At 43.0% G+C, this 17,454-nt stretch overlaps 2 protein-coding genes across 2 annotated transcripts; one reads left to right on the plus strand and one right to left on the minus strand.

Moving 5' to 3' along the window:
- Window positions 1–852: 852 nt before the first annotated feature.
- Window positions 853–10,678, plus strand: arl14ep (ADP-ribosylation factor-like 14 effector protein). Its single transcript, XM_080729507.1, has 5 exons — window positions 853–1,005; window positions 2,846–3,038; window positions 5,587–5,715; window positions 6,354–6,400; window positions 8,705–10,678. Exons 1-5 carry the CDS (start codon window positions 935–937, stop codon window positions 8,931–8,933), a joined length of 669 nt encoding a protein of 222 aa, XP_080585633.1. The 5' UTR covers window positions 853–934; the 3' UTR covers window positions 8,934–10,678.
- A 1,798-nt stretch (window positions 10,679–12,476) lies between these two features.
- Window positions 12,477–15,644, minus strand: LOC308288870 (gonadotropin subunit beta-1-like; the record flags this gene model as incomplete). Its single annotated transcript, XM_080730345.1, has 3 exons — window positions 12,477–12,662; window positions 15,172–15,381; window positions 15,639–15,644. 3 exons carry the CDS (start codon window positions 15,642–15,644, stop codon window positions 12,477–12,479), a joined length of 402 nt encoding a protein of 133 aa, XP_080586471.1.
- Between the last annotated feature and the right edge of the window lie 1,810 nt (window positions 15,645–17,454).

Genomic DNA, 17,454 nt, shown 5'->3' on the forward strand with positions numbered 1-17,454 from the left:
GAACTATTATGAAAAATACAAAACTATTATAACCCTTGCCACACAGTTGTTAGCACACTACAGGTATTGTGTCTTAAAGGAGTAGTAATCATTTTTTTTCTATTGATTACTCACACCATGGAGACTTGAGTTCAATAAAAAAAAAATGTTTTTTGTCAGACAATAATTTGATTACAATAAATGTACTCCCATTGATTCCGGAGGGGGACCCAAATGCATTCCGGTCCCCATCCTGAATCAATGGGTGTACATTTACATTCATCAAATTTGTTGTCTTGGGAATGCAACAAATTAAAAAAAAAAAAAAACATCACCTTCACTTAATGCGGCCTGCAGGTTGATATTGGAGTACTGATATATTATTGATTTCAGCTGTTACAATTCCAAACATGGAAAAATTACCCGCTTTAATTACTTCTAGTCTATATTAGTAGCTAAATGACTAGTATTAAAATGTTATTGTATTTTTTATGTCCAATGTATTTGTATTTAAGTTCATAATGTTAAAGAACATATAAATGCATTTGATTTTTTTTGAAAAAAGAAGAAAAAAAATACTTTTCAGGATTTCCACTCAAAAATAGCAAAAATAGCAGATCTACAAGCTCAAAACGTGTCGCACTGCGTCGCGTTTTGAGCTTGTAGATCGGCTATTTTTGCTATGTATATGCATTGTGGCCCTCTGGAGTGAGTGGGAAAATCTAGTGGCCCTCTCCATCATTAAAGTTGCCCACCCCTGGCTTAGAACCTTTAATCATGATTCACTGGCAGCATGTTCCGCTAGAGGGCAGTCTCCTCAGCATCATCACCGGAAACTGCTGCCTGCTTGCCGCTGCAGATTGAGGAAAACAACAATAGCTCTCATGCTGTCTCTTCTATCGCAGTCCGTCTGTTTTTCTGTTTAAACGTGATTTAAAGTCATAAAAGCTCCACCATGCCTGTGATCTGTGCTGCATTAGGATGCTCCAACAAGTTCGTCAAGGGCTCTGAGATCAGATTCTACCGGTGAGTTCATCTGGAGGCTGGAATCAGTGGTGGGGGGAAAGTGCTTACAGTCCTTTTACTCAAGTAAAACAAGTATCAATGATACTGCAATCAGGCTTGTCAATGCTCCTGGATTTCCCAGGAGTCTCCTGGATTTTGACCATTTTGAGGCAAATCTCCTGGATTTCTCCTGGATTTTGTATCAAACTCCCAAAATTCACCAGAACACAGGAAATTACATCTACTATGTTAAAAAATGTCTGGGGGAGGACCCCCAGACCCCCCGCTATAGGGGTGGGGGCAATGCATGCAAGAAAGATCATACAGATATTCACTTAAGTAATGACTTAAAGATGAAAAGTCATTATTAAAGACGTCCTTTGCTTCAGTCATCAAACAGGAGATACTATGTTAAAAATGTTCTGGGGGAGGACCCCCAGACCCCCGCTTTAGGGGTGGGGGCAATGCATGCAAGAGCATAGATATTCACTTAAGTAATGACTTACAGATGAGACGTCATTATTAAAGATGTCTTACTTTGCTTCTGTCATCAGATCTGTACACCTTGGCATTTTAGGCTGAAATTGTACACATGCTAGTAAAGTAAGCCTGATAAATGTATCAAACATGCACAAAATTCAACAGAACACAGGAAAATATATATATTAATATGTTTTGGGGAGAGGACCCCCCAGACCCCGATTGGGGAGTTCCGCGCACCCCCCAAAAAATAAATCTCCTGGATTCTGACAGTCCAATGTTGACAACCCTGCTGCAATGTAGAAATGCTCTGTTACAAGTAAAGGTCCGGAATTCAAAATGTACTTAAATTACTAAAAGTAAAAGTAGGTCTACTCATTATGCAGAAATTCCCATTTTTCAAGTTTTCTAAAGTATAATCATTTTTTGAAAATGGCAGATCTTCAAGCTCACAAAGCTTTGCATTGCGATGCCTTGTGAGCTTGTAGATCTGCTATTTTCAAATGGACGTGGACCACGTCCATTTGAAAATAGCAGTTACAAGTTACAAGTAACTAAAGTTTTCAAATACTGGTAATTGTAGTGGAGTGAATATATAATAGTTTATATAGTATAGGCTACTATTTGCCTCTGACATGTAGTAGAGTAGAAGTAAAAGTATTGAGTATAATATTTTTTGTGCATCCTTGAATGTGACATTGAATTAAAATGTTTCAAAATAATATTTTATCTGGAGACAGAAACTCCTTTTCAAACAAGAGCTCTTTCATGGTTCAGGGTCTCTTAGAATGGAGAGAAACAATGTAGGCTATTATTTAAGGCATGTGAAACACAAGTCTCAAGAGGAAAAACATTCAAATAATGGAAATGGAACTATTTGTTAATCCTGCCAGGTTATCAGTTCAAAGTGAAAGATATTGCTGTCCATATCAAGCTATGCTACCAAAACATTCTAATTATTTTACATAATGTTTCTTGTTTACGAAAGCTAAAAATTACGGTCCTATTTTGGACGTTTAGACAATGATCTTGTAGCACACTAGTACAGCTAACTGGTAACTCTCCCTGGTAAATGGTGCATTTAATAGCGCCTTTATCCAAGGCGCTTAACAATGATTGTGCATTACATTCACATTTCTCACACAATTGGCAATACAGTGTCTTGCTCAAGTAACTTTGGGGGAGCCCGGGATCCAACTGGGAACCTTCCGGTTTCCAATCGCCCCCTCTGCCTCCTGTGGCCCCCTGCTGCCCCTGGTACCCCCTCAAGGACCCCTGGGGGTCCCTGCCGGACCCCACTTTGAGAACGAACGGGTTACGGAACGGTACGAACCTCATGTGAGTTCACTCTGGTTGCTGGTTCTCTTCTCTCCCCGCCCAGGTTCCCCCTGAGCAAACCACAGCTGGCCAACCAATGGGTTCAGAGCCTGGGCATGAAGAACCTGGTGCCCACCACCAACACCTGCCTGTGCTCCGAGCACTTCCGCTCCGACTGCTTCAGGGACTACAACGGGAAGCAGTTCCTGAAGGAGGATGCGGTGCCCACCATATTCTCCTGGAACGATTCGGGCAAGGTTTGTTGTTTCTTGTCTCTCACTCTTTAGAGCAGTGTTTCTCCAACTTGTTCTCATTTCGAGGACCCCCAGTTTGAACATGCATTCATGGATTAAAGTTCTTAGTCGACTTGCCACAACTGATTTCAGTCATTTGGACACGTGCTGCGACGTGTTGTTGTGAGCTTATAGATCTGCTCTCTTCGGTTATTCGTTATTTCAAGTATTTGAAGTGGCCAAACTACTAGTAATAGAATACATCTTTGAAGCATCTTCCATAAACATGAATGGTCTCAGATATTTCATTTAACACTTCCCCTGCCTAACCTGGCTGGAGTCGTGTTAGCGTTGCCATGGCAAGTCAACCATGTAAACAGACGCTTGCTGAGGGTGCTGGTGAAAGACGTTGGTGCATACGTCATGACGCAACACGGCCAGAAGCAAAATGGAGCGTCTATACTCCATTGACTCCTGTTCTATGATGTAACATAAAAACGGCTGTATCTTTGAATAGGGTGCAAATAACACAGAAAACCGCTATTTTTTCACGGCTACACTCTTCCATGATGGTCGGCCCGGTTAGGATTTTAGTTTTGCGACCGTTTGTGAAAAAACTTACCTCCTTCCTGTAACCTGTAGTCAGATTACACAAAATGCACGGTGGCAGACAAAATGTAAAAAAAAAAAAAAGGTTAAAGCCTATTCCATGGTACTGTTTATTGGTCATGTGTCTGTGTGTGTGTGTGTGTGTTGTAGAGGCAAAATATAATATGCGTGTGTATACAGGACATAAAAAGGTTCAGCTATGACTGACACATTAGATACAATGCTGCGGCAACAACGGAAATGGCCTTATTTGTCCTTCCCTCTCGCAGGCCAATTTGAGTTTTCTCAGAAATGAGAAAAACATCTCTTTCCTGTAAAGCTCATTAAAATCTTATCTCTTTCTCACAACCATAAAACAAAGAGATCACTGTGGCATGTATTAATTTACTTCCTTACCTATCCTCCCTGAACACTCCCACATGGGTAGCCCTGTCTCCGGGTCACATGGCGTCTGAAATCCATTGTGAACCTTCTCCACCCCGCATAAATCTGTCAATGCTGTTCGATACTCCCCTTCCTCTCATGAATGTTTGCCATACCTGGGGAAGAGTATAATAATCTGTTGCACCCTGCATCAGATTGTCATTTCCGTGCTCTGACCCTGTTCATGAACAGTTGGAATAAAACCTTCCTTGTTTGATACTTTTAACTTGTTTTGAGTTTATCTATTCTTTAAACGAAGTGTTGTCCCGTGAAGTTTTCCACCACTGTGTGTGTGTGTGTGTGTGTGTGTGTGTGTGTGTGTGTGTGTGTGTGTGTGTGTGTGTGTGTGTGTGTGTGTGTGTGTGTGTGTGTGTGTGTGTGTGTGTGTGTGTGTGTGTGTGTGTGTGTGTGTGTGTGGTCCTGAATGTCACTTGTCAAGGTAATTTTAAGATGTGAATATTAAAATTAACTCAAATGTATTATACTGTTTTATTGTAGTGTATTGTTGTCTGATCTACTGTACATATAATCTTGTCACAGTATCACTCCTCAGTGTTTACGTATAATGTTTCCAGAGGCTGGAGATCCTATCCCCCCCTTTTTTTTTGTCATTCAAGCACACGTAACTTTTACAACAAACAATACAAACAACAAAACCTGACAAAAGACAGACCCACAAGAAAGAAAGACACAGAAAACAAAAGAAAAACAAAGGCAGTCGAGCTAAGCTAATCCCCCTACTCTTCTCAGATAATTATCAGTAGTGACTGTATGATTTGCAATACGTTTACTACAAGAAACCCTTAATGGAAGAAATAGTCCCATACTAAATGGAACTTTCCTTTGGCCCCCTGGGCATTGGTGTTAAATGACTTGATTGTGGAAGGCTGCCTGGGAGAGGTATACAATGGTACCAACTAGGGATGGTCCGATCAGGTTTTTTGGAACCGATCACCGAGCACCGATCACAAAAGTTTGATCACCCGATCCCGATCAATCACCGATCCGATCAAGTTATTATTTATATTTTCTAAATGTTAATGTTTTAACTTTATTTCATTCATTCACTCATGAATTCATTTATATATTTGCCTTATAGTTATTTACCAGCCTTACTACCGGTATGTATTTATTATCATAGCAGTAACTAATTATTCCTTCAGCACTGTGGAAATCAATACCCCAAAATGGCCTCAAGTGGGCATACTGAACGGCTGGCTGATCAGATGCACCGATCCGATCGGATCGGTGAATTTACCTTTTGATCTAAACCACCGATTATCGCCGATCATGCTTTGATCGGCCCGATCCGATCCATTGCCGATTGATCGGTAACATCTCTAGTACCAACAAAGTTGTGCTCATGGAGTGGGCTTTTCCATGCATGTGATATGTAACTGAGTGGCTCCTTACTGAAGTAAAATCTCTCATAGTTCTGATCTCTTGAGTTATTGTGCTTTCCTCATTTTGTATGTTTTAAAATGTCCAATACACATTTCCTCTCACACACTCATTCTATGTTGTCCTACCTCTTTGACAGAATCAGATTGAACTCCGGAAACGAGGGGTTGCGCCCAAGGACCCTCCCAACAAACACGGGACACAAGCGGACAAAGACAAGGCGCGCGAGGCAGCGGGACAACGTAGGGAGAAACGAGGCGGGATGAGGGTGAGTTATTAATGATAATAACGTGATTGATTTATAATTTCCCATTGCCCCACACTGTTGGACATTGGTCCATCCACAGACACCTTTACAGCTAACTGGTCATTTCTGCTTTTCACTTGGTGTTTGATCACCATTCACAAAATATATATATAAAAATGTTGTTTTAAGTATTCACATGAGAATCTACATGACAATACATTCACTTGATATACATACAGCTTTAAAGCTGATTTCATTTATTTAGATTCCATAGAAGTGCTAACTTCTATAGAAACGTGTCACTCACAGACAATAGACTTGACCTTTCACTTTGTTAACTTTTTACCTCTAAACCAAACCGAAAAGCCGAAAATAGCTGATCTACAAGCTCTCAACGCCTCGCATTGTGAGGCACTGAGAGCTTGTAGATCTGCTATTTTTGGCTAAAGTTCTCCTCAGAATTGGGATGCGAGGGTCAAAGTTGTTAATTTTAAAATAATTATCCTATCACACAAAGATTTGGCAGCCCCCCTGTAGTAACTCTGAGCCCCCCCCCCCCCCCCCCCCCCCAGGGTTTCCGGACCACCTGTTGAAGACCCCTGCTTTATTTAATCCATGCATTTACCACAACCTTTTCTTTTCATCTCTTCCTGCCTCAGGGGGGTCGAGGTGGAGGACGGGGAGCCAAGACAGCAGCCAATGACAGGTGAGTCTCTTTTTTTAAAGGAGTCATCCAGACCAAAACACATATAGGGTTAAATCTGTCTTTTATCATACCCCTTTATACCTGCTTTAGTTGATTTTTTTCATAGCTGCCCCTGTTGCTAGATTTCGGCTGCCCCTGTTGCTAGATTTTGCGGGCCCTCTCATAACTAACAGAGTAGATAGACTTTATACTAGTGCGGTTATTTCTTCAGCTTCAAAGTTAGTATTTTTTTAACCGCTGTTTTGACCTCACAGGCATCCTTACTTGTCAAACGGCTTCTGCTCTGTACCAGAGCAGGGAGAGGAGAGGCTAGAAAGGGAGGGGAGGGAGGGGTCGGTTTGACAAGTAAGGGTGCCTGTGAGGTCAAAACAGCGGTTTGGTTGGTCTCAGGACGTTGTGTAAACACAATCCAATAAAAAAATACTAACTTTGAAGCTGAAGAAATAAACGCACTAGTATAAAGTCTATCTACTCTGTTAGTTATGAGAGGGCCTGCGAAATCTAGCAACAGGGGCAGCCGAAATCTAGCAACAGGGGCAGCCGAAATCTAGCAACAGGGGCAGCTATGAAAAAAATGTAATAAAGCAGGTATAAAGGGGTATGATAAAAGACAGATTTAACCCTATATGTGTTTTGGTCTGGATGACTCCTTTAAACCAGTGGTGCTGAAACATCTTCATGCCAAGGACCTCCGAGTCCAAACCTATATTTGGCCGCAGAACCTCAGCTGAAAATATGTTGTGCCAATAGAAAAAAAGAATATTCAAAGATTCTCAAAAATGTTGAGCTTGTTGATCTGCAATTTTTTGGCAAAATGCTCCGCCCCAGGATAATGGATTTTGATTATCGCGATAATATCATAAATAGCAATTTCTTTGGTCACAATAATCTGATGAGGTTAGGGCTGTCACAATTATTACATAATCGTCTAATCGTGATCTTTGGACATAATCGTGATTATTTTTCATAATCATCAATCATAATCGTTTCCATGTTGAAAAATGTTCATATATTTTTTTAAAGTAAAAAAAGTAGTGGAAATAGCAGATCCACAAGCTCACAACGCATCGCATCGCGTTGTGAGCTTGTAGATCGGCTATTTCCACTATCAAAGTAATTTTTTAAGTAGTAAGTTGTCAAATATGTCAGTAATTTCTTTGTATATTTAGGTTATGTGTCATATCTTCCAAAGCCACACAGAAATGTAATTATCAACGACAAAAACACAATTAAATCGTTAATCGCCAATTATTTGAGTGACAATTAATCGTCATGTAAAATGTCATATCGTGACAGCCCTACATGTTATATTGCTTAGTAGTGAATACCTTGGGTTGCTAGATGGAGTTGGAATGCTGAGAACTTGGACGTAAACAGCAGTTGTAGATAAGGTTGGAATTTAGGGAGTAGCTACAGGTTGAAGGTCACACAGCTGCCAGCAGAAGAGTGAGCCTTTGTTTCATGATTCACACAGCTTAGTAGAGGATCAAATATTTTGGCCAATTATAAGCGGACAGTCAGGAAGAGAGAGTGAGTAGGGCTGTCACAATTATTACATAATCGTCTAATCGTGATTATTTGACATTATCGCAATTATTTTGTCATAATCGTCATTATCGTGAATGTTGAAAAATGTCAGAAATAGTGGAAATAGCAGATCTACAAGCTCACAACGCGTCGCATCGCGGCGCGTTGTGAGCTTGTAGATCGGCTATTTCCACTATCAATGTTATTTTTTAAGTATAAAGTTGTCAAATATGTCAGTAATGTATTTGTATATTTAGGTTATGTGTCATATCTACCATTATGCAACTTCAAAGCCTAAAAGCCAAACAGAAATGTAATTATCAACGACAAATACACAATTAAATCGTTAATCGCCAATTATTTGAGTGACAATTAATCGTCATATAAAATTTCATATCGTGACAGCCCTAAGAGTGAGTCTTGTCTTGTGTGTCTTTGGTGTAGGACGTATGTACATGTGTGTGACTGTTACAGCGCTGTAAATAAATGTTTTCTGTTTTCTTTTAACATCGTTTCTGAGTCAAGGTTTGCTGTCCATAAATAATATAGGATTTCTACATCAAAACGTGTATATGACATTTTCAAATCCTCCCATACCACGTAGTTAAACCTTCTCCACCAGTATGTTCTCCGTGATTGTACCTGAAAGTAGTCGGTATTAACCTGTGGGCCGCATTAATGTTTTAGACCAAGTGTTGTGACTGTACTCGTGCTGTTTAACATTTCTGTCTAATAAAACATTCAATCAGTCCATCCCCTTCCCCCTGCGCGTTGCAGACAGACCCTGGCGAACAAGAGCAAGGTGTACGACCCTAAGGGCCGCCTGATCACCAGCGGCAAGGACCTGTGCGACTGCCTGGACGTGGACTGCATGGGCTGCTTCTACCCCTGCCCCGACTGCAGCTCGCGCAAGTGCGGCGTGGAGTGCCGCTGCGACCGCAAGTGGCTCTACGAGCAGGTGGAGGTGGAGGGTGGAGAGATCATTCGTAACAAGTACACATGTTAGCCGGCAGGGTTTGGGATCCTTTTGGGGTTTTTTAACGATTGCAGTTCCTTAACGATTCCTTCAGGGGGTTCTAGCTCTGGTCCATAGCGATAGAAGGAGTTCTCCTCAACGCTATGGGACCCTTGAGCCCTTGCACTCATACCCGCGGTAGCCCAGGCTGCTCAGCATCTTGTCTTTTGTAAGAATAAGAATAATACTCTTTCACTACTCGCCAACAAAGGCAGTTTTAAGATGTTGAAAGCCTACTTTCCTTAGTGGGGACACTCTGAGCCCCCCACCTCATGCCTAAATACAGTTTTTGTCCAGAAATAATATATATATATATATATATATATATATGGGGAGGTTTTAGGGACACTCCCTAAAACTGTCTTTGTTTTGGTGTGCAGCAAAAGTGTGTTTTTTACTAAAGACAATAGGCTGCACAGCCTGGGGTGTGAGTGCAAGGGCTCATCTGTCCCATAGCGTTAAGGAGAACTCCGTCTGTAACACTGAGTTATAGTTTGTCCTTGAAATCATAAAGTCAGATATTCACTGGTATTGTAATTGTACAGCAGAGGAGAAGTCCACATCACCAAATGACAGACTGATAGAACCGGGTTCAGACTGATAGAACCGGGTTCAGACTGATAGAACTGGGTTCCGTAAACTTCCACAAATGTGATGGAACCCATTCCTGGTTCCTCGATGCTGGATCCGGTTCCTCCGGTTGCGGGTCCCAACCCTATTTTAGTCAGTCTCTTTGTCAGTGGATTGTTTAAGTCCCTACATACCTTGTTGCACGACGAACCTTGAAAATAGCCAATCTACAAGCTCACAGCGTGTCACCATGCGACTCGTTGTGAGCTTGTAGATCGGTTATTTTTTATGTTTGAGGATTGAAGTTTGAAATCTTTTGAGAATTGTGAAGCCAGGGTTAAAGTATTGAGGCTGTGAGACTGAGAAGACCCCTGGCTTCAAGAGCTTTTCTGACATATGTTGTTACGTTGCGCCAAGATCACAGAGTGGCTATCATGTTAAAACGGACACACTATAAAATATGTAGTCATATCTGTAATTAAAGTGTTCTAAATGATGATGGTCAAACAGCTTTACATAACGAACAGGATGAGGAAAGAAACTCATGTTTCAGAGATGGGATCCTATCATGGTCAAATAATAAGGCAATCCAAATATTCCAGCAGCTACGCATTGAGACCACTGTCTTCAAGACATTGTTGTTGTCTATACAAGCCTCTATTCTCTAGTTTGTTTGAACCTTTGCTGACATTTGTGATGTTGTGCCTACGCCTATATACAGAGTGACTTAAAGGGTTAGTCGACCCCCAAAATAACCTTTTTTCCTTCGATTACTCACTTAATGGATTCTTTTTGTTTTTTGTCACATTCCTAAGCCAATAATTCGATGACTAGCAGTGGTTCTCAAAAGAGTCTGCTTTTTTCACTGTGGACACAAAGAGTCTCCTCAAGGTATTGGCTTCGGAATGTGACAAAAACGAGATATACCCATGAATTCAAGTCTCCATAGGGTGAGTAATCGGTAGAAAAAAAGTTATTTTGGGGGTGAACTATCCCTTTAACACGTTGTGCACGCCTTGAAGAACTCTGAGGGAAAAATAGAAGAAGCGGAGGTTATTTTGATTGTCTTAAAATATTTTGTTTCAGTTCTTTCAAATGCAGTCCCCTTTCTTTTGCTGTGTTCTGTACATTTTGTGTGTAAATAAAACACTTTTCTTAAAATAAAATGTGGATATGGTAATTTTGAGAAATGGTGTCATAATTATGGAGCTTGAGATCCACATGGGAATGTTGTCGTGGCTTCAATGTGGACCTGGGACTTCCTGTGACATCCTCTTGAGAGTGTAAAATGAAACCAAATGGACCCTTACAGGTCCATTTGGTTTCATGTTACGCTCTCAAGAGTTAAATTATCACGTAATTTACAAGACGTCGTCTACACAACAATAATGGCTGTTTATGGTGACCTCACCAAGAATGCTGATCCCTGATTGGCTACTCCACGGCTGCAGTTCATTGGCGCGACTGGTAAAACCATAGAGTATTATTATATATTATATAATAATATATATAATAGAGAGCGGACCAGCCCCGCCACCAGCTATCATTTCAATGCAAGTGCTCAGTGGCGTTTTGAAGCATGCAGAAGTAGCTGAATTCCAGTGCATTGTGGGTGAATCCAGGTGCATTCTGGGGGAAATTGGTCTCTACCTAGAGACCAAAATGTTTGACGCCGAGACGTAATGACGTCATGAACGACGTCTATGTCCATTGAACCCTATTGTAGACCCCAGCGGCGCGCTCTTATGCTCGTGCATGTATGTTTCACCCCGCCTGAAATTCCAACTTTGGCCAGTAGGGCGGCCGCTTCAACGTTTACAAGCCGTTCTGGGGGCTTGGGTAAAACAGGACTGGCGGAATTGTGGAACTGTGGAAGGCACTCTGCTGCCCCCTGCAGTGGGAAAGAGGGAGTCCCGCATCTGATTGCCCTACCGAGGCGGCTGTAGCTCAGGAGGTAGAGTGGGTTGGCCAATGATCCATGGGTTGGCGGTTCAAATCCCAGCTTCTCCTGTCTACATGTCGAAGTGTCCTTGGGCAAGACACTGAACCCCACGTTGCTCCCGGTGAGCTGGTTGGTGCCTTGCATGGTTTCCATCGCCACCGGTGTATGAATGTGTGCGTGAATGGGTGAATGTAATGCACATTGTAAAGCGCTTTGGATAAAAGCGCTATATAAATGCACCATTTACCATTTACCATCCCATTCTGTGTCCTTCAGAGTTCCGGAAGCTTGCCAGTCCTCTTTTACCAACGCCACAGAGCGGAGGAGGCTTTCTCTTTTACCAATGCCACAGAGCGGAGGAGGCTTACGCCTCATACAAAATCACCGAACGCATTACTTGCGCACTCTGCTGTCGCTAGTAATAATGAGGGACAGACGTGTGTTTTGTGCACAACAGCTACAGTACTTCCACAATTTCAATTTAAGATAATCGTTTTATTTCAATTCCAACTACAGTAATCCAAACTACTTGTGGCACGTGTGCAAGAACGATGTTGAGGTCTAATCTACGTCAAGGGTCTTCAACAGGGGGTCCGGGACCCCTATGGTTCCTCAGAGTTACTACAGGGGGTCCTCCAAACCTTTGTGTAATAGAAACTCATTTTTACAGTATATTTACCACTTGAACCCTAGCGTCCATATTCTGAGAACTTTAGCAGTTCTACAAGCTCACAAGGGCATTGTGAGCTTGTAGATCAGATGTTTTCGGCAAATAAGTTTGGTGTAGAGGGGAAAAAGAGCAGACTAAGTACAGAGTGATAGGTAAAGTTTATTAAGTATTGACTGGTCATGTGGTTAAATATCTGGAAACACAAATTTAGATCAACCCAAAATACACTGACGATTGTGCTGTCGAACGATGAAACTAAACTATATGGTATCTATGGGTTATGGGGGTCCCCCTGCTTCATCTCTCTCTCAACTAAGGGGTCCTTGGCCTGAAAACGTTGAAGACCCCTGATTTACATTGCAGCCAGAGAGCAGACCCCCTGCACAGCGTGGCTTGCCAGGCGGCCGTCGCAGTGGGTGGTGCCCACGTCGCAGGCGGAGCAGGCGCAGGCGGTGGCCGTCGGGAAGGTGAAGCCGCTCGGGCACTCTGCAGAGTCCAGTCCCACCGTCCGGTTGGTCCACTCTCCACTGCACACCTCCTGCCGGGGAGCCCTCGCCCACGTCAGAAAGACTGGAGCCTGTTGTGGTATAATAGTGATAATGCCAGCATGTAAGATGATGTGGTCAGAAACTTGAATCATTATTTTATGCTTTGACTATTACCAGTAAGACTCCCTAATCGGGAGATAAGCGATCGTCAGGTCGCAGCGTGATTTCTGGGCAAAATATGTAGGAGCTGTGTCCAAAAATGTGTTTGAAAAAATTGGCCTGCTGGTGGCGCTATATGGGACAGATCCATGTTGATGACATGAGTGTAGACATACTGTGTACCGATTTGCGTGATTTTAGGGCAAAATCTGTAGGAGCAGTGTCCAAAAATGTGTTTGAAAAAATCATCCTGATGGTGGCGCTATATGGGACAGCTCCATGTTGAAGACATGAGTGTGTAGACATACTGTGTACCGATTTGCGTTATTTTAGCGCAACATTTGTAGGAGCAGTGTCCAAAAATGTGTTTTGCAAGAATGGGCCTCATGGTGGCGCTAGAAGAGGGCCATGTGAGAATTGAGTGGTGGAGGTAGTGGTTTGGCTGGCAAGGAGTGTGTGTGCATTTTGGCATGGATCGGGGCAACGGTGGCGGAGATATGAGAAGGGCAAAAGTGTGACGTGTGACTGACAGACTGACAGCTAGTGGAGGTTTTGATAGTAACTGCGACCTGACGGTCGCAATAAAATAGCAGATCTACAAGCTTGCAGTACGGCACGAGTGCCGCACTGCGAGCTTGTAGATCTGCTATTTTTTGAGAATTTGTGCAAGTCTTTGAATATTTTTGACCCGATTCTGTACATTTCTTCTAAATCCTTCTAAGGTTTTTTGAAAAACGCATGTTTGTATGTCAGCGGTTCTCAAACCTTTTCATGTCAAAGACCCCTAGAATTATATGTATTCGGCCGCCGAACCCCATCTCGAAATATGTGTCAGGGACCCCCCAGAAGCAAATATTTGAGTTACAAATGTTCGCGTTAAAAATATATATATGCAAAGATTTTCAAAAAGAAATCACGATTTTTCTAAAATAGCAGATCTACAAGCTTATTTCTAGTTAATCAAAAATAAATCAAAAAGAAAATCAGAACCATGTAGCACAAAGTGGGGGGCTCGCAACTCGCTTTTAGATGCTCCAAAAAAGTCTGCGACAAAACGGCAGATAATAAATACGACGTTTCGACCATTCGGTCTTTATCAAGTATAAACAAGATAACAGGAAGGGACATTTTTATATACAGTGTGGACAGATAGGCTATCAGCCCCACCTGGTGGTCAGGGGCGGTACCAAGAATTATAAATGATTCTTTTTTATTTTTTATTCTTTCATTTTTTCATCTTAAGTTCAACAGCAACACTTTTCAGGCCAAGGACCCCTTAGCTGAGAGAGAGAGATGAAGCAGGGACCCCCACTACATTATGTATTGTATACAATTATGTCACAGATTAAACTTTTCATAGATTTCATTTCATTTTAGTTGTGTTGTAATGTTTGTGTTCAGACATTTATCCACTTACACCTAGCCTGACACTCAGCCTGAATTGACATTTTGTTTCACTTCATTATTAAATTAAAGGGGTGTGGCTAGCGATTCAGGGTCTGGAACTAGGCTAACTTACACCCTCAATACTTGGTAAACTTGACCTTTGACTGTGTACTTGGTGTAGGCCTACTCTTTTTTTCCTTCTACACTAAACCTAAAATAAACGGATGAATAGGGATGCTAGGGTTCAAGTGGTTACAAAAAAAAACCTTCCTATTACAAAAGATTGTGTTTTTATATCATGAAAAATACCATCATCACACTATTAATGTCATGCACCCCTAGAGGCAGCTCGCGGACCCCTGGGGGAGCACGGGCCACAGTTTGGGAACACCTGGAGGAGGTGTATGTGTTTAACCCAGGGGTCTTCAACATTTTCAGGCCAAGGACCCCTTAGTTGAGAGAGAGATAAAGCAGGGACCCCCACAACCTTATCATAGATTCCATATAGTTTCATTGTTTGACAGCACAATCATCTGTGTATGTTGGATTGATGTCAATTTGTGTTTTCAGATATTTAACCACTTGAACAATCAATACTTAATAAACTTGACCTTTCACTCTGTACTTAGTCTGCTCTTCTCTCCCTCTACACCAAAGCTCTTTGCTACAACGCCTCGCAGTGCGAGGCGTTGTGAGCTTGTAGATCTGCTATTGTTGGCTAAAGTTCTCAGAATATGGACACTATAGGGCTCAAGTGGTTAATATAAAAAAGAAGAAAAAAAAGTTTCTATCACTCAAAGATTTGGAGGACCCCTTGTAGTAACTCTGAGGACCCCCTAGGGGTCCCGGACCCCCTGTTGAAGACCCCTGGTTTAACCCATTAAGACCTGGAATTGTGTCGTGTTAGATCTAAACCACTGTTTTATGCTTTGACTATTGAAGAATAGCAGATGTACAACTCAGCTTTTTTTTATAGTTAAAGCCTGTATGAGTGTATATATGAGTTAGTATTACCTCCAGGTAGCAGTGTCCAGCGCAGACCGTGGTAGTGACGGTCAGTTGGTGTCCACAGCCCTCCACGGTGATGACCATGTTCTGCAGGGCACAGCTAGAGATGCAGCTGTCTCTGCTCTCCACTCTCCTCAGCATCCCCATCCCCGCCACCAGCAGCAGCGCCGCTGCCATGACAACTGGCTGCATCCTCAGCCGCGTGCAGCGCTGTAGCTGTACCACAAGGGGGGAGTAAAGTCTGCACGTCACTGTAGCACGGTCACGAGATAGCTGCTGTATTGATAGTATGGCCGTGGATGGGTGTTTAATTCGTTGATAATCCCAGTCATTGTTGTCAATAGACCTAGTTTAATTATGGTTCTCCTTTAATTATTGACTTGTATATGTGCTTATGCTCATTGAGTCCCTGACCTGGACATTGTCTTGGGTATAATTATTTCATCATAGTGTATACCTCTCTTCTACTGTACCTCCATCATCGTGCACTGAAACTGTCATAATAAATATGCAGTATAAGCTTGTCGTTGGAATACATCCACATGTAAAGCAAGGGTCTTCAAGAGCGGGTCCAAAAGCAAAGATAAAGTCACTATCTTTGTGTGATAGTGACATTGTTTTTATTTTTACATTAACCACTGCCCTCGCATCCCTATTCTGAGGGTGAACATTAGGCGAAAATAGCAGATCTACAAGCGTTGTGAGCTTGTAGATCTGCTATTTTCGTGGGTGATGTTTTCGTGGGTGATATTTTAGTTTACAAAGTATTGACAGTTTAAGTGGTTAAATGTCTAAAGATGAAGCTGAAGGTGAAGGTCCCTGCTTCATCTCTCTCTCAGCTAAGGGGTCCCTGCTTCATCTCTCTCTCTCAGCTAAGGGGGTCCCTGCTTCATCTCTCTCTCAGCTAAGGGGTCCCTGCTTCATCTCTCTCTCAGCTAAGGGGGTCCCTGCTTCATCTCTCTCTCATCTAAGGGGTCCCTGCTTCATCTCTCATCTAAGGGGTCCCTGCTTCATCTCTCTCTCAGCTAAGGGGTCCCTGCTTCATCTCTCTCTCTCAGCTAAGGGGTCCCTGCTTCATCTCTCTCTCAGCTAAGGGGTCCCTGCTTCATCTCTCTCTCAGCTAAGGGGTCCCTGCTTCATCTCTCTCTCATCTAAGGGGTCCCTGCTTCATCTCTCTCTCAGCTAAGGGGTCCCTGCTTCATCTCTCTCTCAGCTAAGGGGTCCCTGCTTCATCTCTCTCAGCTAAGGGGTCCCTGCTTCATCTCTCTCTCATCTAAGGGGTCCCTGCTTCATCTCTCTCAGCTAAGGGGTCCCTGCTTCATCTCTCTCTCAGCTAAGGGGTCCCTGCTTCATCTCTCTCAGCTAAGGGGTCCCTGCTTCATCTCTCTCAGCTAAGGGGTCCCTGCTTCATCTCTCTCTCAGCTAAGGGGTCCCTGCTTCATCTCTCTCAGCTAAGGGGTCCCTGCTTCATCTCTCTCAGCTAAGGGGTCCCTGCTTCATCTCTCTCAGCTAAGGGGTCCCTGCTTCATCTCTCTCTCAGCTAAGGGGTCCCTGCTTCATCTCTCTCTCAGCTAAGGGGTCCCTGCTTCATCTCTCTCAGCTAAGGGGTCCCTGGTTCATCTCGCTCTCAGCTAAGGGGTCCCTGCTTCATCTCTCTCAGCTAAGGGGTCCCTGCTTCATCTCTCTCTCAGCTAAGGGGTCCCTGCTTCATCTCTCTCTCAGCTAAGGGGTCCCTGCTTCATCTCTCTCAGCTAAGGGGTCCCTGCTTCATCTCTCTCAGCTAAGGGGTCCTTGGCCTGGAAAAGGTTGCAGACCACTGATGTAAGTGAATAGGATACAAAGGCAGTGAAGTGGCAGCAGCAGCAGCAGTAGTACAGTATTATCTATTCTATCCTTCCTTCTGCTGAATGTCCTTTTTGGAACACTAACACAAATCCTCCTGTGTGTTGCATTGCATCCCCCACGGACTGCAACTTCTATCCCTCCCCCCCCCCCCCCTCTCTCTCTCTCTCTCTCTCTCTCTCTCAGATCTGCTAAAAATAGTAGCTAAGTTCCTGCTGCTATCTATAGTTTCTTTCTGTAGGCTGGCCCTTACACATCAAAACGCTAAAGCCTGCTAGTATGCTTTGATATTGTGTGTGTGTGTGTGTGTGCGTGTGTGTGTGTGCGTGTGTGTGTGTGTGTGTGTGTGTGTGTGTGTGTGTGTGTGTGTGTGTGTGTGTGTGTGTGTGTGTGTGTGTGTGTGTGTGTGTGTGTGTGTGTGTGTGTGTGTGTGTGTGTGTGTGTGTG

Source organism: Nannobrachium achirus (genome assembly GCF_963921795.1).
Source record: "Nannobrachium achirus genome assembly, chromosome: 7".
NCBI classification, from domain to species: Eukaryota; Metazoa; Chordata; class Actinopteri; order Myctophiformes; family Myctophidae; genus Nannobrachium; species Nannobrachium achirus.

What these genes read in the sequence shown, in the direction of transcription:
- arl14ep (XM_080729507.1), top strand. Translation starts at nt 935, where the DNA reads ATGCCTGTGATCTGTGCTGCATTAGGATGCTCCAACAAGTTCGTCAAG. An exon ending in TCTGAGATCAGATTCTACCG is followed by an intron (nt 1,006 to 2,845) that starts GTGAGTTCATCT and finishes CTCCCCGCCCAG; the next exon opens with GTTCCCCCTGAGCAAACCAC. An exon ending in AGAAACGAGGCGGGATGAGG is followed by an intron (nt 5,716 to 6,353) that starts GTGAGTTATTAA and finishes TTCCTGCCTCAG; the next exon opens with GGGGGTCGAGGTGGAGGACG.